General features: G+C 38.1%; 1 protein-coding gene and 1 long non-coding RNA gene across 3 annotated transcripts; one reads left to right on the top strand and one right to left on the bottom strand.

Annotated features, from left to right (window-relative positions):
- The first annotated feature begins 1,476 nt into the window (after window positions 1-1,476).
- On the top strand, window positions 1,477-19,762 carry LOC128619907 (polymeric immunoglobulin receptor-like). 2 transcript variants are annotated; one of them, XM_053644415.1, is made up of 4 exons: window positions 1,477-3,263; window positions 7,582-7,884; window positions 17,589-17,891; window positions 18,569-19,762. In XM_053644415.1, exons 1-4 carry the CDS (start codon window positions 3,218-3,220, stop codon window positions 18,586-18,588), a joined length of 672 nt encoding a protein of 223 aa, XP_053500390.1. In that variant the 5' UTR covers window positions 1,477-3,217; the 3' UTR covers window positions 18,589-19,762. The 2 variants fall into 2 exon arrangements, 1 of the variants encoding a protein (XP_053500390.1); XR_008388035.1 differs by lacking the exons at window positions 1,477-3,263; window positions 7,582-7,884; window positions 18,569-19,762 and adding an exon at window positions 13,675-13,802 and having other exon boundaries at window positions 17,589-17,885.
- Window positions 11,380-13,525, bottom strand: LOC128620139 (uncharacterized). The gene is made up of 3 exons (XR_008388092.1): window positions 13,407-13,525; window positions 13,081-13,220; window positions 11,380-12,993 (listed from the first exon to the last, which is right to left on the bottom strand). It is a non-coding gene; the product is annotated as an uncharacterized LOC128620139 (long non-coding RNA).
- Window positions 19,763-27,378: the final 7,616 nt, after the last annotated feature.

Below are 27,378 nucleotides of genomic sequence, written 5' to 3' on the forward strand. Positions count from 1 at the left end.
TTTGATGCACTCTGCTGATGCCACGTGATTGGCTGATTGCATCACTGCATGAATGAGCATAAATGTTCCTAATAAAGTGGTCAGTGAGTATGTCTGCGTTAGTACGTGCGTGGGTGGGTGGGTGGTGTCAACATCCTCTATAAAGAAAAGTGAAAGATGATATACTTGGAGTTACTTCTCATATCTGCAAATGTAATATTTGACAAATACAAAAAAAATCTAGTTATATATTTATTAATTAGAATACTTGGTTCAGGGTGGGGTTTTTTTATTTGGTGAGCCTTTCAATGCAGAAAACTGTTTTAGTGTTTAGTGTATTTTTATTTAGCATTTTGGACAGTTTTTCCATCGCTCTAGTACTACAACACTACTACTATTGATATAAAGAGAAAAAATATGTAAACTTGATCATTCAGATTTAAACAGTATTTGATTTTTGACAGCAAGGAGATCGGGTTTAACTGGTTAAGTAACTCTTTCTGTGCTGCAGCTGTGGGGTTCCCGACGCTGCTGGTTCCCTGGGTGGTTCTACAAGAGCTGGACTCGTTAAAAAGCAGGAAACTGTCAAAGGCCAGCTGTGGACTACATCTACACCTCCCTGAAGAACCAGGAGCCGCGTCTCTGGAGCCAGTCCATGCAGCAAGTGTCTCACGCTGACTGTGAGCTGCTGATTTTGTGTGTTTTGTGTGTTTTTTCATTTGTTCTTTGTATGAATGCATGCAGCAGCTCACCAGGTGATGGCGCTGTTTGTTAACATTGTTTCAGGCAGGCTGAACGTGGAGGATAATGACGATCTGGTGCTGCAGTGCTGTCTCCAGTACAAGACGTTGTATCCAGGGGGCACTATCATGCTGTGCACGTAAGCCGTACGTTCAAGACTCAGAATTGTTCAGGCATCTTTAGGAGGACATCTTTGGGGGTCACATCTGGAATTGATTGCTAATCAAGCGTTGAACAAAAGACCTTGTTTTTATCTTCTGATTTGCTCACAGTGGCCTACTGGACACTTTTGGATATTTGAATAGTGCTTTTAACAATAAACAATGTCACAATACACAATAATCTGTTACGAGCATTTACATTTTTAATGAGCGAGAGAGAGGGAGAGTTATTAACTGTTTAATGTTTAATTGTTAATGGAATAAGTAAAAATAAATAAATAAATAAAACGGATTTGATTGAGGTATTAACACAACATATCTGGTGTAACTTTAGTAATAATAAGGGACGTCACAAATGTTTTATTTAGCTCTGTTTATGTTTAAATAGCAGCCCTGATATCAGATAGTGCTGTTATAATTCATTATATTCTAAAAAGTCAAACAGTCCTGAAGCATATTATGAAGAAGAGTCCTGGGATAGTCTGATCTAAGTATGAGTCCAGCAGCAGTTCTTAGGTACAAATGTACAAAGGTGAGATTATCCACTGAGATTACCCTGAGGTTTAACTCTGAACTGTTTTTGGTTCTTTTTTGTTTTGAGTTTTTCTTTCATCATTTCCATTATTTTATAGCAACAATAAGAACCTGTGCAGTAAAGCTCTGCTGAGCGGAGTCAAGGCCCTGATTAATGGGCGTTCCCTAAAGTGGTTCTCATCCTATTTATATAGGAGAACCTTTGCTGTGGAATTAGTGAGCTCTATTTCCTGCTCTCAGCCTATCTCATCTGGGGTTCCTCGAGGTTCTTGTCTTGGCCCTGTGCTGTTTTCTCTATATATGCTCCCTTTGGGATTAAACTCTCAAACACAGTGTAGCATATCATTGTTATGTAGACCATACCCAGTTGTATCTGCCTCTGAAATGTAATGATAACTCCAAACTGTCACGTATCAGGAAACTCTGGACTCCAGTTCCCATCAGCCACTGCACTGCACTACATGTCACATGACCACCTGCACCTGATTCACGTTTCTGTTAATGAGCACTCTTGTGTGTATATAGCCACTGTCTACACTGTTTCTCTGTCTTTTGTTGTCTTAGACTTCCGTGTTCCATGTCACTGCATTTTGTTTCATGCCATAGTGGTTTGTCTAGTTGTCTTAGTTTTGTTGTGTATTTGTTTAATAAACATTCTTATCTGCGATTGCTTCCGAACCCATCCTTGATTCGTGACGCAAACTTGCATCTCTGCTTGATTATTTGGATGAAATAAAGGTGTGGATGGCATCCAGTTTTTTGCAGCTTAATGAGTCAAAATCTGAAATGGTGTTTTTTGGTCCATCAAAGTTAGCCAGACAGCTTTCTCTACATCTGGGCCCTTTAGCCACCAATGTTAGGAATGTTAGGTGAGGGACCCTGGTGTGATTTTTGATTCTGAGCTGAAATGTGAAAAACAAATAAAGTTTCCAAGGATCCTTTCTCATAGAATGAATTTCTTCCTTTCTTCCTTTCTTCCTTGGTTCCTCTGATTTTCTGTACACACCTGTCTTGTCTTTCCCCTGATTGGTTCTCATATGTAAGTTCTGTGTTTTCCCTCCTTAGTAGAATTTGTTTCTGAGTAGTTATTATCTGATGTATTCTGCATGCTAGGTTCTTGTTTTGTACCCTTTCTAATTTTCTGGTGTTTGTTTGGTTTTTTAATTTTTTTTTATTTTTTTATTTTTTTTTAATCTTGTGAACAAACCTAATGAGCCCAATGAACCTAATTATCTGTAGACCAGCTGTAGTGGCAGCTTTATAGCACAAGATGTCGCTATTTAGACACTTAGCCATAGCTCACTTCCGTCTACTGGTGTGTGGGACTCGGTCCATCAGGTTTCCTAGGGGTCATCTAACAATCTTCACTTGAGCTCATAAAGTATAGAAACATTAATGCGAGGAGAAACTTTACACATTCAAAACACTTAGATTAATTTATAATGTATTCATTTATTTAGGTCAAAGTTCATCTAAAGAAAAGGCTACAAGCAAGCATTAAGAAAATGATGCCTAAGAAAGATAACAATGCTGATACTATGAAGTAAGATAAAACCACCACATGAGATAAAATATCTAAATTTTTTTTTTTTTTTTTTTTTTTAGAATAAATATTAATGCTGCATATAAAAAGTAAATTGAGTCATGGAAAGAGTGATGAAATCACTCTTCAAAAATAAAAAATGAGACAGTGGTTGTTGTGGTTTCCTGATAATCACACTATATAACAGAGAGACCCTCAGGCAGTGTGAGTGTGTGTGTCACTTTGAGGGACTGGTGTGTGTGCAGAAGAATCAGTAATAATGAAGTGCTTGTATCTTTTGTCTGCTGTGTTTCACGTCGCTGCAGGTGAGTGAAGTTATTTTCTATTTTCTATTACAGAAAGGAGAGAGAATATTAGCCAGTTCTTAGTTCAGCTGCTTTGTGTTTAGTTCATGTGGTTTCTGTCCAGACTGGGTTTACAGTAGGCCGTAGTTCAGCCCTGTTCCTGAACAACCAAATTGTCCAAAGACAGCAGTAATCTTTATACACAAGGTAAACATACACGTCATGCCTTGTGTTATAATCTCCTTATTTAGACCTGTTCAGCTTTGATCATGTGGATTTTTTCTTCCTGATTAACTTCAGTCTAAAATGTACTGATGAAGAGAGGTGGGTGAATGAATAAGGAGGAATCTACAGTGAGATTATTTTACATCCCTATAATACTTACAGTGTATGTTTTTACACATTTACTGAATTACATCTCTCACAATCTCTGTCTTAGTGAATGTATCTATAATAACTCATATAAAGTGTAATAGAAAAGTTATTTTCCTGTAACTTGTAACTGTCACTTCTTCATTCTGGTCTTAACTGGAAATAGATGCGTGTGAATTTCACACCTTTTTCTGCTGTCTCTCTGTCAGTGACCATCTTCACTTCCTGCATCATGACATATGTATGTATGAGTATATATATAATGAGTGAGAGAGAGATTATTATTATTATTACTATTATTATTATTATTATTTTTTTTTTTTTTTGTACAATTAGTTGCATGCCTTTATCAATACTGTCTTCACATTTTCAAAACTTACAACAGCGGTCTATGTGGACTGAACTGTGTCACTCTCATTACTTATAAATAAATTGTTGTAAAAGTAAATAAACTAATTTAAAAAAAAACATTAACAGCTAATTTCCAGTTTAGCGTTACACAGCTGTTGTGTTTTTGATTCATTACCATCTATACAAAAGGGGAACTCTGTGGATCTTTGAGCAGTGTGGTGATGCAGTGGGTAGCGTTGTCTCCTCACAGCTCCAGGGTCCCCGCTTCAGTCCTGAGCTCGGGCTTCTGTCTGTGTGGAGTTTCTGTGCTTGTTCTCCCCATGTCCATGTGGGTTTCCTCCGGGTTCTCTGGTTTCCTCCCACCTCCTAAAATACACCAGTAGGTGGACTGACCAAGATAAATTGCCCCTAGTTATAATTGTGTTCATGCGTGCATGTGTGTGTGTGTGTGCATGCGTGTTTGTGTGCGTGAGTGCATGTGTGTGTGTGTCTGTGCATGCATGTGCGTGTGTGTCTGTGCATGCGCGTGTGTGTCTGCATGCATGTGCGTGTGCATGTGTGTATGTGCGTGCGTGTGTGTTTCCATGCATGCGTGTGTGTGCACGCATGCGTGTGTCTTTTGCCTTTTGAGGAGGTTAACAAACTGATCAACCTTACGTTGTTCAGAGAAAAACAGAGAATCACATGTAGACACAAGTCATAAAAATAAGCATACATACCAACAGTCAAAAAAATAATTCAAAAGTCAAGTAAAAGCGAACCTAAAAAAGATAAGTAACGTTACAATGATGGACTCCATTGTGATGTGCGAGAGCGATTTCCTTCCTGTTTTCTTCCAAACAAAAAGCTGCATCGTAATGACGTAAGCGTGTTCAGGCCCAGAACGTTAAGCACAATGTGAGTGCAGGTCAGCGGGGGGTGGGGGGCAGTCGTGCTTGAGCACAGTACAAGACAACTGGGCCTAGTGCGAGTACGCCCTAAATTGAGGGAACAAGTTTATTCAATCAGTTGAGTACAGTCGACTTGTTGGGGTTTTCAGTGTGTTACCTGATATTAGTGTTTTTCAGTTCATTGTGATAGGAATGATAAGGTGCTCCTGTGGAGAGAGAGAGAGAAAGAGAGAGAGAGAGAGAGAGAGAGAGATAGAGCGGGACCTCAGTGTTGAGAAAGGTATGTAACGAAGTATAAAAAAGATTGTAAGGGATGTATGACCGTGTGCGTGTTGAGTGTGGAGTATCACTCAGTATTCTCTGTGCATGGCACAATGTCGGTTAACTGATGCTGTGAGAAAGAGGAAGTTGCCATTCTCCCATCAGCCCCCATGCTGCCCTGGCCACAATCGTGTGGTTACTCTGACATGCTGAGACCAGGGGTGTAGCTAGGGCTAATTTTGAAATGATTACAGCAAGCAAGAAGACTGTTGTGAAGATCAGACTGTGATAGATCCCTGTTCTTTAAATAAAACTGAATGCTCACTCACACCTGATTGTCATCCCATTGACTGAAAACACCTGACTCTAATTTCACCTTCAGATTACACTGCTAATCCTAGAGGTTCACATACTTTTCCCATTTTTAATATACTCACTAAAGTCACATGATCTAGTTTAGATTATGATGATGATTTTTATTGTTATTATTATTATTATTATTATTATTATTATTATTATTATTATTATTACTCTAAGTGGTTATAGTATTTTTTTCAGTTTATAAAAAGTGTCATGTGTCATTTGTATTGAATTGAAAAGGAACTTTTGTCACGTTGTAATACCGCAGAACAAGTTTGGCTCCTGAAGTCTTCTGTTGTGTTGACTCGGTCCCTCAGGCTTCCTAGGGGTCATCTAACAAACTTCACTTGAGCAACTGAGAAAGAGGCACCTAAGACAGATAACAATGATACTATGAATATGATAAAACCACCACATGAAAAAATATATGAATAAATATTAATACTGCATATACAATGAAATTGAGTCATGGAAAGAGTGATGAAAGAGATTTTCAAAAATAAAAAATGACACAGCAGTTATTTCCTGAAAACCAAAGTATATAAAAGAGAGACACTCCGGTAGTGTGAGCATGTGTGTGTGTGTGTGTGTGTGTGTGTGTGTGTGTGTGTGTGAGCGTGTGTGTGAGCGTGTGTGTGTGAATGTGTGTGAGTGTGTGTTTCACTGGTGTGTGTGTAGAAGAATCAGTATTTCTATTACAGAAAGGAGAGAGAATATTAGTAAAATGATCAAATATTAAACATTTAGAGTTTTAATTAAGAACAACTTTCAGACTGTCACGTCTTCATTCTGGTCTTAGCTGTAAATAGATGTGTGTGAATTTCACACCTTTTTTGCTGTCTCTCTGTCAGTGACCATCTTCACTTCCTGCATTACGCCTTATTCAGGGTTTTTATTTTTTACAATTAGTTACATGCATTTATTTATTTATTTATTTATTTATTTATTATTCATACTGTGTTCACATTTTCAAATATCACAATAGTGGTCTATGTAGATTGAATCGTGTATCAGTTTTCACTGCTTTGATACAATTCAGTAAAATAAATTCAATAAAAATCTTTAAAAAAAATACATTTTTGTAAAAGTAAATACTACTACTACTACCACTACTACTACTACTAATAATAGCTGATTTCAAATTTGGTTCCTGTAGTTGACAATCCAGGGTGTATTCAGGTATGAGAGAGAGAGAGAGAGAGAGAGAGAGACTTTACTAGTGATCTGGTAGAATGAGTTGGTTTTGAGGCGTGTATGAAGTGTTTCGATAGTTATAGTACTTTATTTTATTTTTTTAAAACACCTTACTCTGGCTCCTACACCTCTACTCTGCACACTTTGTTTCTCTAAAACTCAGTTGTAAATGTTGTATGGTAGCACTACTTGTATTGTTCTCCGCTTGATATATCGCTTTACTTGTATTTCCTCATTTGTAAGTCACTTTGGATAAAAGCATAAAAAAAACTTTTAAGGAAGTGAACATAGTATGGAGAAATGTGTATAAATAATTGTTAAAACTGGAAACTGATCAGTTTAAAGAAATCTGCACATTGTGTGTTGTAACACGCTGGCTGCGTCTGAAATGGTGTACTACCCTACTACACAGTAGGCGAACAGCAGTACACCAGAGGGGTAGTAGTTATGTCCGAATTCTCAGTAGGAGAGAAATACCCGGATGGTGTACTGCTCAAAAATCCCATAATGCAACAGGACTGGTGCGGACGAGCTCAGAAAAAAATGGCGGAAGACCGCGCGTCGGCTCTTTTTAAATATTAAACCTTGGTTAAACAGGACTTGTTTAACAATACCCGAATAAATTGTTAACTCGTTGAAGGTTTAAACAAGAAAACTGTTGTCACAGCGTTTGAAACCTTTTTTATGATCTCCATCATGCCTTAGCCGGCCAAGCTAACGGCAACGAATTTACCTCAGTCTGTTAACCCCGCCCACTTTACATTACTAATTCAGTTCACTTTCCTGATCTAGTAGGTTCAAGATTTTGGAATTAAATGTACTGAAGTACTTTTCTTAAAATTAAATTTTGAAATGTTGTACTTCATATTGTATTCAGTAGATTGTGAGTTTTTGTATGTTTGTTTCTGTAGGCTGTTCTCTCTCTGCTGATATTCCGACAACAATCACAGGACACACAGGTGGTTCAGTGCTGTTCCCCTGCTCCTGCTCTGACCTGTTCACCGAACCTCAGAAATTCACCTGGTGGAGCCACAGAACAGGACGTCTGACTGAAATGTTAAATAATAAACACTACCGTGGCAGACTTCAGCTGTTTAATCACATTTCTCCTGCTAATCTGTCTCTGCTCATATCTGACCTGAGAGAAGAGGATCGGGGAGACTACAGGTGCAGCACTGAGAAGGAATACAAAGACATCTGGCTTAATGTTAAAGGTAAAGTATTTAAATACACAATAAAAGTTGATATTCAGTGAAAACAGACTTGATCAGTGTTCAAATGAATTATAGTTAAATATGTAACAAAAAAGTTTACTCCATTTACCAGGGTTTAGGATTTTACTCTAGAAGTCATTTTGTCAAAATCAAGTTATAAATAGCAATAAATACCGAATATGGGTATCAGACTGACCTGAACTTTGTAATGCTATCAGATTGGATTTGAATCTAATCTATGATTTATTTTGGTAACACTGCAGTGTTTATAAATATAGACTAATTTTATATATAAGTAGGTTGTCTCTTTGTTTCATTAGCATTATGAATTAAGTGAACTACCATAAAATAATGTTAATAATGACATGAAACGTTAAAACCAAACTCACTCTAAGTAAGTCAACCTGGAAAGCATCATAACACCATTTAATGTCCACAGCAGAGCTTCCTGGGTGTATAATAAGTATAGATTCATAAAATGTAGAAAAATATATATATAATAAAGTAAATTTTCTCTTTGCACAAAATGACATCATTCATTAACACTTGGAAGGGTTTCATTAGCATTATGTGAACTACTATAGAAATGTACAGATCATATTCTGGTGAAGGTAAGATGATTATCTTCATTCTGTTTACAAATATATTCTATCTAAATCCAAAACACTGCATACAATTATATACAACATCAATATCTGTAAGAGAAGCTACAGGGGCATACAGTTCACAAATCTGTTTCATTAAAATTCATAACGGTGTTGAAAAACAATGTTTAAATGACATTACAACATCTACATTTAAATTGAAGGACGATGTAAACTTCGTCAATTAAGAACTTAGTAAAGAACAGTCCAGTAGTCTGATGCAGCAGGTTTACTGACAGGACCTAATGGGTCATTCCATCTCAAGTGGTCCAATAATTACAAAGTTGGTTGCTCGACTGTTTTTAATTTTCATAATTATTTTTGAGTGATTACTCTATGTATCGGCGTTGCAAAACCAGCAGTTTTTTGTTATACAGATGTTTACAGAAACCTCAATATCTCGGCTCAGGATGGTCCTAGCTTCTTGGAACAAAAACTGACCTCTAGCGCACATTAAAAGTTCAAATACATAAACATTTTGCACATTCTTGTTCCTTAGAGTTAGAAATGAAGTCCAAGTGTAGTGCTGAAGATTGCTCACAGTTCCACATTTAGGGTCAATTTATAATAATGGGAAGGGTTCGAGTCTCAGTTTTAATTTTTAGGAGGTACCTAGATAAGTATAGTGTGCATGCAGAACATTTCATTTTTGAGATGAGAAAGTAAGGGGTGAGAAAGTGCCATTTTTTAAAATTCTGTTCACTTTTGGGTTGAATATCTCTGGTGGGGGACCAGATACAAACCTAAACTATACTTACCTTTGGCAAACGGCATCAGAAACATGATTGCCTTGTTACAGAGCTCGGGGTATTTGGAAGACACATGCAAGCAGAACTGAGTCAAAAGTCTTTCTGAAAAAAAAAATCAGTTTCTAAAAGCTATCACAGGATAGATCAACAAGACTGTCCTGTTCCTTGGAGGTGAGACCCGCATTTACATCCTTAACGTGGTTGGCAAAGTTATTCTGTATCCAGCTCTGCTGTTCTCTCATGCCAGGGAAGTAGTCCTGTATCTGTGACTTCAAAGCCTGCAGGTGCGCTGCCATAGCAACTGCTGCACTGACAGGAAGTGGCCTTTCCTTCAAAAACACAGACACGTTTTCTCGCAGTTGGCTCGGGCCATTCTTTTCTCCTACAGATGAGTTTTGTTTGTGATCGTCTCTATTGTGTTTTGTTACATTGTTACTGCTTTCCCCTGTAGGGCCAAACTGAGTCCATTCAAGTGGCTGAAAATGTTTTCCAAGTAGACCAATATACAAAGCCAATCACAAATTTGGAATCGATGAAAAATGTTCTGACCTCATCACGTAACTGGAAGAGCTGGGTGAGCACTCTGCTGCGTGAGAGCCACCGGACTTCAGTATGCAGTAAGACCTGGTGGTGTTCACTTCCCATCTCCTCACACAGGAGAAGACTCGTGAATTGGATTATAGTGAGGAAGACTTGCGCAGCATCGGCCTCACTCTCGCTTCCCGTTGACCACCATGATCCAGTGGCAAGAGTCAAGACGACTGAAGATGGTGTGATTCATACACATTCATACACTACAGACACGCCAATCCGCCTACCATGCATGTCTTTGGACTGGGGGAGGAAACCGGAGTACCCGGAGGAAACCCCCGCAGCACGGGGAGAACATGCAAACTCCACACACACAGGGCCACGGTGGGAATCGAACCCCCAACCCTGGAGGTGTGAGGCGAATGTGGTAACCACTAAGCCACAGTGCACCCCCCATCTCCTCACACAGAAGGGAAAACAAACGTGCTTGTAATGGACGACTTTTGATGTAATTCACCATTCTGTCAGCATCGTCCAAAACCGTCTTTAAATCCGTGGTCATTCTCTTAGCAGCTAATGCCTCTCTGTGAATGCAGCAATGTATGTGAGTGAGCAGTGGGGCCGAGTCTCTGACCTGCTTCACCAGTCCACTGTGTTGCTCCATCATAGAGCGACAACCATCAGTGCTGAGTCCAACACACTTTGTCCTGCTGATGTCATTAGAAACCATGAAATTGTTCAAAAAGTCAAACACAGCTTCAGCAGTTACATTTGAATGTAGAGGTCTGCAAAAAAGAAAGTTTCCTCAATTTCTCCATCACAAATATTGTGGCTTAACTGCATTCTTCCCCAGCATAATGCTGACCATCTGCTTAGCGGCTGCTAAACTCAAGTCTTCACCTATGGCAGTATTGGGGAGTAGCTAACTAAAAGTAGTGACGCTACTAACTTAACTACATTTTTCAGTAGTGTGACAGTAGCTTCAGTACTTTACAAATAGTGTAGCTTTTCCAGTAACAAGTTCAAATGAGTAATGATGTAGTGCGACCAATCACTACATATTTTGTCCAGTTATTACGATGACCTTCACTGCATATCTGCAGTACCTGCTTACTTCACATGAATTAAGAGCCTCAGTGTAGTTCACATGGACAGGAAGAGACCGTCTCATGGACACATAAAGCGACCAACCACAGTTTGTTACGTGATGTAAGGGGCGGGGAAATGATTCACACCACGTCCTCGGACTCGGAGTTAAATTGATCCGTGTGACATGATGTTATTGACCAGGACCATTTCTAGAGTTTAATCACTACAGGGGCACGGGCCCCACAAGAACTTTACAAACGTACTTCAAAATGTTTTAAGGGGGTCCAGGGTCAGCGTTTCATTAGTTCAGTTTTACATTATAAATGACTGTAAAGGCCTTTGCTAAACTTTTATATAAAACTTTTTTAAGGTATCAAAAAAGTTTTTATTTATTTACTTTAAACTTTTTTAGGTATCAAAACTGGTTATTGTTTGGTTAAATGACAGACAAACTATATTTTTATACCTTGGAACACTGTTTACCATGGTCATTTTTAAACAATTACTAACAACATTAACTTCATCAATGCACGTTTACATTTTATTTGATATTTACTATACCTCATTTCTATTAAAACTCCTGAAATAAATACACATAGATATACACTCTGTTCAAAAAGACAAGAGAAGAAATGATTTTTTGAAATAAAAAGCTGGCACCTGAAATCCCATCACAATAATACAGTAGTGACTTTTGAAATAACCTGTATATAAAACAACAAATATATCAACATTATCATTACATTTAAAATCCTTCCTCTCCAATCCTAGTCCATCAGAAACCTAGTCCCCCAAAAACAAATTCATTATGTTTTATTTACACAAATACCAGACAATATAATGGAGCCACTGAAACTGTGAAATTATCTCCTAAACCAGGGATGGGCGATTCCGGTCCTGAGGGCCACTGCACTGTCCTGCAGAGTTTAACTCCATCCCTAATCACACACACCTGAAACATCTAACCAAAGATTTATGCACAGAAAATTACAGGCAGGTGTGTTTAATTAACATTTTTATGAGTAAACTAACTAACCAGCCTCCTAAATGAACAAATCACTTCAAAAAGACTCGTGTCCCAGTAAAAAGGGTTTAGCGACGCCCCTGTTGTTGACAACTGCACAATTACACTAAACTGTATTGTATGTCTTTCGTTTATTTTCAGATTAATCTCACATTATTAAGACATTAATAATAGTCAATTATTCTAACTATTACACATAAATATTAAGAGATTAAATACAAAGATATAAAGATTAGATACAAAGATTAATTTAATTCGTCCAATACTTTGATTATAAAACGATATACAAGAGATCAAGCTCAAATTTTTTTGATAAGTAGCCTATTTTCCTGTAACCTGTACGTCACTTCTTCATTCTGGTCTTAGCTGTAAATAGATGCGTGTGAATTTCACACCTTTTTCTGCTGTCCCTCTGTCAGTGACCATCTTCACTTCCTGCATTTTATATGAGAGACAGCAGAAAAAGGTGTGAAATTCACACGCATCTATTTACAGCTAAGACCAGAATGAAGACGTGACAGTTACAAGTAAATGACTTTTCTATTACACTTTGCATTATTACATACATACACATATACATACATATATATACATATAGACATATATACATACATATATACACACATTATATATATATATATATACATAGAGAGAGAGTTTTTGGTTTTTTTTAAGTTGCATGCCTTCCAAAACTCAAGCGCGGTCGATGTGGACTGAACTGTGACACTTTCATTACTTTGACAAAATTCAAAAAAATAAATTCAGTAAATAAATAATAGTGAATAAATTGATTTCAAATAATAATAACAGCTAATTTCCAGTTTAGCGTTACACAGCTGTTGTGTTTTTGATTCATTACCATCTATACAAAAGGGGAACTCTGTGGATCTATGAGCAGTGTGGTGATGCAGTGGGTAGCGTTGTCTCCTCACAGCTCCAGGGTCCCCGCTTCAGTCCTGAGCTCGGGCTTCTGTCTGTGTGGAGTTTCTGTGCTTGTTCTCCCCATGTCCATGTGGGTTTCCTCCGGGTTCTCTGGTTTCCTCCCACCTCCTAAAATACACCTGTCACTGGACTGACCAAGATAAATTGCCCTTAGTTATAATTGTGTGTGTGTGGTTGGTTGTGTTTCCTGCAGTTGAATGCTGTACAATTTCTTTACCTTCTGGAGCGTGGTCAAAAACGTGGAGGAACAGTTCAGTGAATCGATCGTGAGTTGAGGTGTGTTCCCCTCCTTGGTTCCAGACTGCGGTCGTCCAGGTTAACTCCTTGCTCTTTGAGAAGGTTAATAAACTGATCCACCTTACGTTGTTCAGAGAAATACAGAGAACATTGGAGTAGGAACCCTTGACACTGAGCAGGCAAAGGGTCAAGCAATGTACAAACTTATACAAAAAAATATTCAGAGTACGAGACTATAATGATGAAACAAGAAAATAAACAAGGGTCGAAAATAGAAATGGCACGCATGACTCAAAGGCTTGGTACATCACATGAGGAAAGCGAGCTGAACAAATCCTCCACAAAGTCTATGTGTAGTGAGCGTGTTTATATAGTGTGGAGTGGTGATTGAGTCCAGGTGTGTGCAGTCAGTAATGGGGTGAGATTGAGCGTGTGAACTGGGAGTTGGAGTCCATGGTAGCCATATTTGTAGTCGATGGTAGCCATATTTGTAGTCGGAGGTGCATGCTGGGAAATGTAGTCAGATGCCAAATTCTGTGTTGACATGGCAGACACATCATCCTCTTTTGTGTAAGAAGACTGCTATACATGATCTTGTTTGGGATTTTTATGGTGAAATTTGAAGTCTCCTGTCTTCATGTAAAAAAAAAAAAGTGTGAATGAGTGTGTAAAGACCTACCAGTTCACCAAGGACTTAAATTAGTACTTCATCCTGAACTAACCTCTCAACACTGTGTTTAGACTGATGGTACTCTTAGTCCCTGTCCTAGTGAACTAGCATGAGGACGTGTTTTCTGAGAGAGACTTCGGAGCACTTCTGTAACACACTCTGGATAAGAGCATCTGCCAAATGCCGTAAATGTAAATGCTAATGTTAATCTTTTTGTGCACACTTTTTTCAGTCTGCTTGATCGATATCTTACATGCATATGTGTGTCTCTATACAGTATGTGTAGTGAATATATATACTTTTTGTCACATTCTTGGAATGACCATGGTTTCATGATGTGATTTTGAATATTCTCTCTGAAATTTGTGTATTTTTGATTTACTGGAGTATATTCCAGTGTTTCTGAATAATTCCTGTTACATATACTGTAGTAGCTTCTATACAATTGTAATGGAACATATGTTTATGTAAAAATAAATTCAGTGATGTATCTGGTTGCGCTGCATAATGCTGCCTTCACACATACAGCAATTTTATCACTGCAAGTCACCAATCACTGTACTATGAAGTCGCAGTTAGGCGCTCCTATTACTGGTTGCCATAGTAACATGGGTGGTACAACTAACATTCCACTTTTGACAACAAACAAGTTTTCTTGCTGCTGAAATAAAACATTTTGGAGAGAGAGGATATAAAATTCACCAGTGTATATATGCATCATATCCTACGAGATGAAGGAGAAGCGGTGTGTGATCAGCCGTCTAACTGCGGCAAAAGCACAAGCGCCAATTAGCTTAGCTTATGGCCTTAGTGCGTTTAAAGCAAAATAATAGTAATGAAACACTCTCACTGTTTGTTGCAATTGAGCAAAACCCAGGTGTAGCTCCTATCTCAGTGAGTGAGTGTCACCATCAGGTTGTCCTTCACTATCTGTTCGATGGTGACTGGGAGCTGGACTGCAGCTATTTGGCTGTGGCCTCCGTGTTTTCTGGGTGAAGTGTCTGGCTTGGTGCTGCTCGTTCCCGGCCGCCGAAGCAGCGACAAGCCGGACACTTCACCAAAGATAGGAGCTACACTGGGATTTTGCTCAATTGCAACAAAAAGTGAATGTTTCATTGTTATTTATTTATTTATTTATTTAATAATAAAAAATTTTTCTTTAAACCCACTAAGATCCTAAGCTTAGCTAAGCTAATTGGCTACTGCCACAATGGCGCTGCCTCTGCTAGTGAGCAGGGGTGGTGTGTGCTCACTCTTCTTCACTCCCATTGGTAGTTGCTGCACCAAGTCGCTCCAAATTTGCATAAAATTAAACTTTGTCGCGTCGCTGGACACGCCCACATCCGGTCGCCAATGGTCGCTGCCGCGCATGTCGCCGGAAGTCGCCAGATCTCATTGAAAATGAACGTCTCTGGTCGCATTGTCGCTGTGAGTCGCTCTATGTGTGAACGTACCTTAAGTGATAAATCTATTAGGAATGTGAGAGTGTCATGTGTCACTGTTCCCCAAACAACTCCAAATAATCCATAATAATAATAACAATAATAAATATAGCTGCAAGCAGCAATTAAGGGGCCAAGCACTGAAGAGGCTAAACAAGGAGCTAAACAAGCATGGCAGGGAGCATCAAGACCAACTGTAAAAAAAATTAAAAAAAAAAAAAAGGCAGTTTTATACATTTGTATATGATTTTAGGCAAAATGGTTGAACGTTCATACAATCAATTGTTATATAATTTAATTGCTTATCATATTTGATCAATAGGTGACGCTGTGACCAAATTAATGTGATGTGATGTGGTCACTGTGCGGTTTCAATGACACACAAAGTTTGGTGTCAATATGCCAAAGCCTTGCAGAGACAATTAAGTATATAACAGTTAAGTATATGAACCATAACTTTTGCTGGCATGGTCTGAAGAGGATCTGAATCGAATTTGACGAAAATCGGGCCAACGAAGGAGAAGGAGTTCAAAAAAGAATGTTTTCAACGAAATTCAAAACGGCAGACAGCAAGTTCGATTGACCAGGGCATCAATGGTATCGTTGTTCTCGGCATGACTCACGGAATCTATCAAGTCCAGTGTCATTCCAATAGGCCAGTGGTTCTCAACCAGGGAGAGATCGGAAACGGGGCGCAAAACACAGACAGGACATCATTTTGGTACTCTGTGTATTTTATTGCTTTTCAAATAGAATGTGCATAAATGGAAAATACCCAAGTTATTGGAAACTGCCTTGAGTTATGTTAGCTAAGTTTTATTTTAATAATTCCCATTATTATCAACAGCAAGGTTGTTCACACTAACTGATGTGTAAGTTTCAGTCATTTACAGTGTGCATTCATTTGGACTGTTATTATGTCCTGTGTAGTTTGTTTTAATGAAACAATCATTTGATCATAAATGCTTGTGAATGATCGATAGATTAGACAGATAGGTGTATGATAGATAGGTAGATTAGACAAATAGTTGGATGACGGATAGATTAGACAGATAGGGGGAGGGTGGATAGATAGAAAGATAGAGAAGCACAGGATAATTATGTAATGACTGCAGATATAACAAAGCTGTTTTTTCTATGTATTATTATAATTTTTATTTAATTAAAAATATCAGGAAGCATACCCATTCACACTTCAACCCCCCCCCATATTCAAACCAAATCTACGCCCATGACAGGACATTATGGATGTGAGGTTAACTGCTGTACTGAACTGCACACTGGTAAAGCCAACTGTGTGGGGATTTAAAAAAAAAAAAGAAAAGTGAACATAGTATTGAGAAATGTGTGTAAGTAATTGTAAAAACTGGAAACTGATCAGTTTAAAGAAATCTGCACATTGTGTAGTATTACTCTCTGCAAGCAGTCTTTATTTTCAGATGTAGTTGTAACATGGTGTCTAACCACAGCTGTCTAACTACAAGTAGCTCTCTGGGATTTAAAAGAAAAATACACACACGATCACAAGATAGCGTAACACACACAGTAGTGTCACGTCTCGAGACATAACGAAGATAGGGACGGATGCAAGTGCAGTTTGACAGTTTTATTGATGACAGACACAGGCAGGTAAATCCAAATCGTAATCCACAAACGTAATCCAGAAACATGCAAAGGTCAGGCGATCGGCAAACAGACATAAACGGGGCAAAGCAGGAAACAATGTCGTAGTCACGGAAAACAGGGTCGAGATACAAAACATGAAACATAAACTATGACTACTAACTGGGAGCGGAGAAACCAGCGTGACTTAAACTGACGAATCTAAACATGAAACGTGACACGGACAATAACTAAGACTACGACTGTGACTGTGGTTCACTATGAATCTAATCTAATCTAATCTAATCTAATCTAATCTAATCATATCTATATCTATATCTATATCTATATCTAACGTAAGTATCTATACTAATCTAATATTCCGCGCCGTGTGCTGGGAGGCGCGCGGTATATATACAAACATAATCAGCGTCTTAATTGCTGACGGCTGACAGCACTTCAGACACACGTGAAATAACAGCCAATGACAGAACAGGGAGGAAACATAACAAAAGCACGTGTCCAAATGTCACGGTTGTCAACAAAGGAAAAGCAGGTGCTCGCGCACCTTGCTCGTGCACGCGCGCCCACATGCTCCACAGCGCGCTGCATAAAGGGGAAACCGTGACAAGTAGTTAGGAACTGGGCTGAGAAACAAGAGATTAGGGATTAAACGTACTGAAACATAAGTATTTTCATAAAAATTCATTTTGAAATATTGTACTTCATATTGTATTCAGTAGATTGTGAGTTTTTGTATGTTTGTTTCTGTAGGCTGTTCTCTCTCTGGTGATAATCTGAGAGAAATCACAGGACACAAAGGTGGTTCAGTGCTGTTCCCCTGCTCCTGCTCTGACCTGCACACCAAACCTCAGAAATTCACCTGGGGGACCTTCAGAACAGGACCTGCGACAGAAGTGTTAAATGATGAACACTACCGTGGCAGACTTCAGCTGTTTAATCACATTTCTCCTGGTAATCTGTCTCTGCTCGTATCTGACCTGAGAGAAGAGGATCAGGGAGACTACAGGTGCAGGACTGAGAAGGAACACAGAGACATCTGGCTTCATGTTAAAGGTAAAGTATTTAAATACACAATAAAAGTTGATATTCAGTGAAAACAGACTTGATCAGTGTTCAAATGAATTATAGTTAAATATGTGACACAAAAGTTTACTCCATTTACCATAACTGAGGATTTTACTCTAACGAGTCATATTGTGACAAAATATAAATCAAGTTATAAATAATAGTAAATACTGATTATGGGTATCAGACTGGCCTGAAACTTTGAATTGGTATCTGATTGGATTTGGCATATTTCCCAGTCTAATCTGTGATTTATTTTGGTAACACTGTAGTGTTTATAGAGCTACATTACACCAGTATAATTCCTTCATTACAACTGGCATAAGCTTTCATAAACATTTATAGAAGCTTCAAAAGTTGTTTGTTGTTTTTATCAAAAAGTTTGTATCTGATACATAGAATTTATATGATAATGTGACATGACATTAAAATCAATCTCATTCTAATTTAAAATCAGAGAAATAATACATAACTCTGTTTTACAGTGCAGTGATGGTCACCATCAAATCCTTCACTATGTAACATAAAGCAAGTTTTCATGTCACCGTTTAGACCAATTTCCACGTTTGAGACACGTTACAGAAATGTCACCTTTGTCCATTTCTACACAATTTTACCCTCATGCATAAAACTATTAGCCACCTCATTACCGTTATGTGACACAGACAGACCAGAAGGAGACTGAGCTACAAACTGAGTTGTTCTAATGATCTAAAGTAAGTCATTACACAACCTTACCTCAACAGAAATCTATATCACTACACAAGGTCTTCTCTCAACTTGACATTTACATTGAGAAATGCAGTCTTTATATCAGCGAACACTTATTGGAATACGTTTTAATAATATCTTAATAATGTTTTACCTTTATTTTTAAAGAAGAGAAAATGTATCTGTTGAAGGTAAATTTTTTCATCAATGGCTGTGAACAAGCTTGACTATTTTTGGTTGTTCTTTGACTATTTAGTATTTGGCTATTAATTATGACTTTACGTCAGGGAAATCCCACCGGCAGGCAGACACTACTCGAACAAACACATGAAGCGGACAAGATGGGGGAGTCTCTCACCGCCATGATTGCTTCAGCTATGGAGAAGTTACAGTTGTTTACTGAAGCACAGTTTAAAACCCTGCAAGACAGGTTAGATAACATTCAGAAGGAGTTGTCTGGCTGTTACCATTTTAAGACAAAAAAATAAGGTAATTTTTCATTTGATGGCCACAACTCATCTCAAAAAAGTAGGGACAGGGGCATGATTGGGTATATTAAGAGTATATTAGAGAGGCAGAGTCTTTCCGAGTCTTTCAGAAGTAAAGATGCGCAGAGGTTCACCTCTGTGTGCGAAAAACTGCGTCTACAATTTGTGGAACAATTTCACAATAATGTTCCTCAATGTAAAATTGTGAAGACTAGGAATATCTCATCATCTACAGTACATAATATCATCAAAAGATTCTGAGAATCTGGAGAAATCTCTGTGCACAAGGGACAAGGGTGAAAGTCGATATTGCATGCCCGTGATCTTCGTCCCTCAGGCGAATCGAGATTTGAAATTCTTTTTGGAAACCATGGACACCGTGTCCTCTAAACTAAAGAGGACTAAATAGGAGAGGGACCATCCAGCTTTTTATAAGCACTCAGTTCAAAAGCCTGCATCTCTGATGGTTTGGGGGTGCATTAGTGCCTATGGAATGGGCAGCTTGCACATCTGGAAAGGCACCATCAATGCTGAAAGGTATATACAGGTTTTAGAGCAACATAGCCTTCCATCCCATCTTTACTTCTGAGAGACTCTGCCTCTCTAAGATACTCTTTTTATTCCCAATCATGTTACTGCCCTGTTGTCAGTTAACCTAATTAGTTGCAAAATGTTCCTCCAGCTGTTTCTTTTTAGTAACACTTACTTTTCCAGCCTTTAGTTTCCCCCGTACCAACTTTTTTGAGACGTGTTGCGGTCATCAAATTCAAAATTACCTTATTTTTTCCTTAAAACGGTACATTTCCTCAGTTTAAACATTTGATATGTTTTCTATGTTCTATTGTGAATAACATAAGGGTTTATGAGATTTGCAAATCATTGTATTCTGTTTTTATTTACATTTTACACAGCGTCACAACTTTTTTGGAATTGGGGTTATATTACTAATTTGGATGTTTTTATGGAGACATCGGGTCAGTTGTTAGTGTGAAGGAAAATGTTATTAGCCATATATCGATGGCCTATTTGACAAAGTATTCTTTGTATTTGTTATTAATATGTTAACAGTGGGTGGTTTAGTGGCTAGGACATTCGCCTCACACCTCCAAGGCTGGGGGTTCGATTCCCGCCCTGTATGTGCGGAGTTTGCATGTTCTCCTTGTGCTGCGGGGGGTTTCCTCCGGGTACTCCGGTTTCCTCTCCCTCTCTCTCTCTCTCACTTTCTCTCTTTATCTCTCTCTCACTCTCTCTCTCTCTCTCTCTCTCTCCCCATATGAAGCTGAACTCTGCAGACATGATCATATGTGAGTTTAATGTCACATGATGATAGTGTGCCATTCAGATGTGGATACATGTTCAGTGCTACTTCAAATAAATATGTTTAAATATTACCACAATTTAGAAAAAATAAGAATATTTGAATAAGCTGCTGTCCTACTGTAGCATACAGCAACTTACTGTTTGCTCTTGGTTAGTGGTCATAGTGAAATAGACTTATTTATTAATATAGGCCTAATATCAAGATTAATTTCATAATGTTAATATTAGAAAATAAAATGCATTATTATTATTATTATTATTATTATTATTATTATTATTATTATTATTATTATTATTATCATTATTATGTTATATTATAGTAGTGATAGTAGTAGTAGTAGTAGTAGTGGTCTATTTTGGGGGGTTAAATGATTAGATGTGGATTCATGTTAGTGCTAAAATAAAAAGTTTCAGTCCTGATTGAGGAGTTGTACAGCTGAGTGGGGCAGCTCTCCTACACTGCACCCAGATGATGCCCCCTGACTAGCTAACATGCTGTCTTGATTGTTTTATATTCTTTGTCACACTGTTCTTCTGTTTCTGTTTGCCTATTTTACAAATATGACTTGATATCTGTTCAGTGCTACTTCATATAAATATGCTTAAATAGCATTTATGTTTCTGTATTGTGTTATATTTTTATGCTAGTAACTGGTGCTAAAAATTGGTCTAACCATCAACGAACCGGGGTGTTATGATGTGGCATGTTGTGGGCCGGGTGTGGTGGTCCGCTAAGGGCCAGAAACTCTAGGGCCACTTTTTGGTCCCAGTTCACCCCTGATTATTGCTATTAATGCTGAATAACAACATGTGCTGAAAATGTAAATGTCGATGTTAAAACACTGAAATGAGGGCCCCATTTCTACATTTTGCATAGGGTCCCTAAATCACTAAATCTGCCCTTGAACTCAATTCTTTGTTACACCATAGAGCTGAGTTTTTGATGCAAAAAATTAGGAGAATCTATTACTTCAGTGGGGCTAAGCCAAGTCATCTCCTAGCTCTTAGGCTGAAGAACAGTGAAAAATATTCAAATATTATGGCAATTCAAACTCCCAATGGCTTGATAAGTGAACCCAAAGGAATTAATACAGAATTTAAATCTTCTTATTAGAAATTATGTAAATCTGATTTGGCTTTTTTGTGAGATAGCATGTAATGACTTTCTTCAGGCTCTCACTCTTCCATATCTATCTGATGATGATAGATAGAATGTGCACTTCTGAATGTTCCAATTTCATTAGAAGAATTAAAGGAAGCTCTTATAGCCATGAAGAAGGGGAAGTCATTGGGATGGGATCGAATCCCTCCAGAATTATATCTTACTTTTTCGGAAGAGTTGTGGTTGTTAAATACAATTAATCACTCTATTCGAGAGAGTTCTTTCAATTATAGTGCTAGTATGGTCAGTATTACTCTGCTACCTAAGCCTGACAAGGAATTGACTCAATGTTGGAATCACAGACCATTGTCTCTTTTAAATAGTGACATCAATTCTATGCTAAAGTTCTAGCTTTCCGTTTAGATATCTTTATGACCAAGTTGGTGCACAGTAGTGTTGGGTCGAGTCCACTTTTGTCAAGTTCGAATTGAGACCAAGTCCTTAACCAATCGAGTCCAAGTCCAAAAGGAGCCGAGCTAGACTTAAGTCCGAGTCCTCAATGGCCGGGTCTGAGTCGAGTCAGGCCGAGTCCAGAAAGTAATTAAATTGAAAAAATATTTGAAATTGCAATTCTCAACACTGAACTGTTAAATTAATATTTGAATCTTCACAAACCAATGGCAACATAAATGTAACAAAAAATAGAGCTCTCCCAAGACCTTCACAACCTTATTGTTGCAAAACATATTGATGGAAACAGATACAGACATATTTCAAAACTTCTGGAGTCTTTCAGTAAGCACCATAGGGGCCATTATCCACAAGTGGAAGCAACATCACTCCGTCATCAACCGGCCATGCACAGGAGCTCCTCACAAGGTTTCTGACCAGAAGAATCGACAGAAGAGTAGCCCAAGAGCCAAGAACCACTCGGAAAGAGCTCCAGAAACACTTGGCGGCAGCAGGTACCATCGTCACAGAGAAAACAATAGGCCATGCCACAAGACACCACAAGACACCATTACTAAAGAAAAGGCATGTTGAAGCTTGGTTAAAGTTTGCTACAACTCATTTGGACAAGCCTATGAAATACTGGGAGAGTGTAGTCTGGTCAGACGAGAGCAAAAATGTACTTTTTGGCTGTCATACTACACACCATGTTTGGAGAAGAAATGGCACTGCACATCACCCTAAAAACACTACACCAACAGTGAAGTTTGGAGGTGGAAGCATCATGGTGTGGGGCTGTTTTTCATCGCATGGTACTGGCAGACTTCATATAATTGAAGGAATGATGAATGGAGCCCTTTACCGGAGATTCTTGAGCAGAATGATGAAGATGAGACGTGGGTGGAGCTTCCAGCAGGACAACGATCCAAAGCATACAGCAAAGGAAACTCTCAATTGGTTTCAGTGAAAACAAAACAAGGTGTTAGAATGGCCCAGTCAATCACCTGACTCGAATCCAGTTGAATAAGATTTAAAGACAATATGTTTAGAAGAATGGGACAAAAATCACACCTGAATACTGCGACCCATTAATTTCTGCATACAGGAAGCGTCTTGAAGCGTCCACTAAGTATTAAATCCATTTCAGTTAGCGTGTTCAATACTTTTTTCCTGCATCATTCCACTTTATTACACATAACTTTATTTATGGACTTGGATTTAAGTTTGGATTTCTTTATATTTCTGAATTTCTTGAGTTAATAATGATGTCTGGTGAAAATTTCATGTGAATCGCCTCATTGGAAATATATTTACTGAAAACGTTCAAGACTTATTTCCCCCCACTGTGTGTGTGTGGGGAGATTACATGGACCGTGGGTAGGTGGGGTGGAACTTAAAAAGGGTATCTTTGTACATTAACAATGTTTCCAATAGAAAAAACCGAAACTTCAACAAGCTCCAGGAAAACAGACACAACACCTCCATCAGAACCGCCTCAGAGTACAACAACAAACTCTCCACCTGCATCATCCTCAACAACACTGGAACAAGATAAACAGCAAACACAGCAGCAAGGCTCTAGGTGCCAAAATTTTTAATCAGCAATGAAACAACACATGTTTTATTACATTTATTTACTGAATTATATCTCTGACAATGTCTGGATCTATAATAACTCATATTGTCACGACTTCCCCTCGAGCTAGCGCTGTAGCACGCAGCGTGTTCGGAAACCCGAAGCGCGAGCCGATGCATGAGCTCTTAGCGAACGCACGCTTTTGGGGCTTCAGTGACATTGACTTTGTTTACTTTCTACATGTGCTTTTGTTATTGTTTTTGTTCTGTCTCCACCCCTGTATTGTCATTGGTTGTTTCCCATAGGTGTGACAGCATTGTTTTCAGCTGTCTTGTGTTTCACCCCTGATTACGTTTGTCATTTAACCCCCTTGTGTCTCTTTGTACCTTGAGTAGTATTTAGTGTTATCTCCTTACCAAGCGGTCGTTTCTTGTTTCTCGTTTTTTATTCATGTTTATTGACCTTGTTTCTTGTTTCACGTTTCTGATTCTAGCCCTGCCCAGTTTATGCCTGTTTGTAGATCGCCTGACCCATTGCCCGTTATTTCGACCACACTACTGTCTCATGATTTGGATTTGTCTGCCTGACCTTCCCAAATAATAATCTTTAACTGCACTTGCATCTGTCCTCACCTTCATAACATTTAAGACGTGACACATATAAAGTGCTGGATGGATGAAAATGTCCTCCAGCGAAATGAGAAAAAGACTGAAGCAATCCTGTTTGGTCCTTCACATTTGATAGAAAGTCTTAGCTGAAATCTGGGCCCCCTACAAGACCACATTCTTACCCAGGTCAAAAATTTGGGGGTGATCTTCGATTCGGAAGTAAAGTTTGACAAACAAATTCTGTTGTCAGAGCTAGTTTTCCAGCTTAGGGGACTTTTGCAAGTTAAAATATTTTCTCAAATTTAAAGATCGTGAGACTGTTATTCACACTTTTATTTCATTAAGGCTTGATTACTGCAATGCCCTGTATGCTGGAATTAGCCTGTCTTCACTCTCGTGCTTGCAACTTGTGCAGAACGCTGCAGCTCGCTTTTTGACTGGGGCCAAAAAGAGAGAGTACGTAAGACCCATCTTAGCCTCACTCCACTAGTTACCGGTGAAATACAGAATTGATTTCAAGATCCTATTGTTTGTTTTTAAAGTCTTGCATGGTCTCGCCCCGTATATATTTCAGATCTCCTCAGCTTTCGCTCTTCCACACGTTCGCTCAGATCCTCCTCTCAGTTGTTACTGACCATTCCAAACTCACGATTACAAACCAAAGGCGATAGAGCCTTTTCTGTAATGGCACCGAGGCTTTGGAATAGCTTGCCCCTCTCTACCAGATCTTCCCCTACAATAAATTTATTTTAATCACCCTTTATATTAAACTTATTTCTTCACGCAGGCTTATCTATAATCTGCCCTGTCTAGCTGCTTATTCTCTGGTCTTAGTTATATCTGGTTTGTTTTCTTATAGTAATTATTTGTTTATATATTTATGTTAATGATGTTTTATGCTCTATTTTAATGTATTCCTTATTATGCATGATGTGCAGCACGTAGTTCAACATTTGTGTTGTTTTAAATGTGCTATATAAATTAATTTGACTTTGAGTCATATAAAGTGTAATAGAAAAGTTCTTTTCCTGTAACTTGTAACTGTCACTTCTTCATTCTGGTCTTAGCTGTAAATAGATGTGTGTGAATTTCACACCTTTTTCTGCTGTCTCTCTGTCAGTGACCATCTTCACTTCCTGCGTTACGAATAAACAAACAAACAATTATCTGCTTGTTGCATGTACCAATTCTCAAATTATCCCAAAACGTATTTTCCATATGAACTAATAATATGGAAATTTAATTGAATAATTTAATTTCCATATTCATTAATAATCATTCATTCTTATTAATACAGTACATGTTTTCATTAATGACTGTGAGCATGCTTTACTCCAGTGTCATGTGCCATATTACTAACAGTGATAAAAACAGTCATTAGTTTTAATAAGTTTTGTCTTTTCAGTAGGAGGAACAGAAACTTCAACACACTCGAGGAAAACAGACACAACACCTCCATCAGAACCGCCTCAGAGTACAACAACAAACTCTCCACCTGCATCATCCTCAACAACACTGGAACAAGATAAACAGCAAACACACAGCAGTCTCTCTCTAGGTGCCAAAACTTTTCATCAGCAAAGAAAAAATATTGTATTATTACATTTTGTTTTGTTTTATTACACAGTTTTCTGCATTCGTGTGGCTTTGCTGCTGCTGACACTCAGTGTAATGGCATTTATTTGTTGGGGATGCAGAAGTACAACACACACACACACACACACACACACACAGCATAGTTTTTTAAAGGTTACCTGATGCAATTTCAGATCTAGATTAAATCCTTAGTTATTTAACTTGCTATTTTGGCTCCAAATCAGATTTGGAGATTAAATGAAGAATTTGTGATCAGACTCACACATTTACATGAACATGGGTTTACATGAACTTAACCACATCATTCAGTTCATGCTGAAAGAACTAAATGTTTTGTTTTACTCAGTATTATTGTGTGTGAGTTCAAACAGCACAGCATGTCTCCTCACCTTACTAGAGAAACCACTTACAAACCACTAGAGGTGTGATTTCTGAGGTCTTTTCTCTTTAGGAGGAAGATGTGGAGAGGACGTGATGACTGAAGGACATCAGGACTGTGAGGGAAAGCCGGAGGATCGGGTTAGTACACGTAAAATAACAGTTATTACAGATTACACACATGTAACACACATGCTCTCATTGAACAGTGAGTTATAGGAAAATATCTTCTGCTGCTTCTATCAGAACAACACATGGTGTAAAGAAAGAAGTCAGATTTGGAGATTTTTGTCGTCTTTACAGGATCTTACTTGCTTCTTAGAGTCAAGACCAACAGCCACAGTATTGTCACTGTTTGTGTGTTATATGTGTAATTTTCATGTTCTGTCTTTCCACAGCCTGAACCTGACCTTGTCACTTTCTGTATTAAATAACACATGAACACAGCCGGAGCAGCACGAGTTCAGATCAACGCTGGAGAGAAAACTGAATATAGCAGCATTATAACAATCTAATCTAAAATAAATATAGACACATTCTCAGATATTATAGAATAATGCTGAAAACATATATTAAATACACACCATGGCCTAGCGCAAGACTCACTCTGTTGGATTTTTTTATAAATATGTGAAATTTTGCTATTTAAAAAATCAGATTCAGACATATACGTGTGTGTGTGTGTGTGTGTGTGTGTGTGTGTGTGTGCGTGTGTGTGTGTGTGTGCGTGTGTGTGTGTGCGTGTGTGTGTGTGTGTGCGTGTGTGTGTGTGTGTGTGTGTGTGTGGTGGTTCCAGATAATTGTGTTCTCTTCACCTTCATTTATATTAGCTAAGGGTATTGTTCTAGATTCACTTTGTCTATTAATCATTAAAAACTGCTGATGGATAATCTTGCAAATTGTATTTTGAATGTACGTGTTATTTTATATCTTATGTGTACCATTCTTACGTATATGAGATTAAAACATAAATGGTCTAGGAGGCTTTTGCATAAATAGACTGCTATAGAAGTTCTTGTTTGTGACTTTTTAAAACTTTGAGTAAGAATAAAAAAGGCGGATTGTTGAATCTGCCTGAACTGAACGTGTATTTCTATTCTTTCCCCCTAACACTCCTTACAATTTGTTCACTTTTTTCACAATTAGTTACATGCTTTTATTAATACTGCATTTACTGAAAAGTGATGTGCTTCATTTACATGATTCAAATGTGTACAGCATATTCACAGAATAAAATAATTACATC

This window comes from Ictalurus furcatus, chromosome 2 (genome assembly GCF_023375685.1).
Source record: "Ictalurus furcatus strain D&B chromosome 2, Billie_1.0, whole genome shotgun sequence".
Classification (NCBI taxonomy): Eukaryota; Metazoa; Chordata; class Actinopteri; order Siluriformes; family Ictaluridae; genus Ictalurus; species Ictalurus furcatus.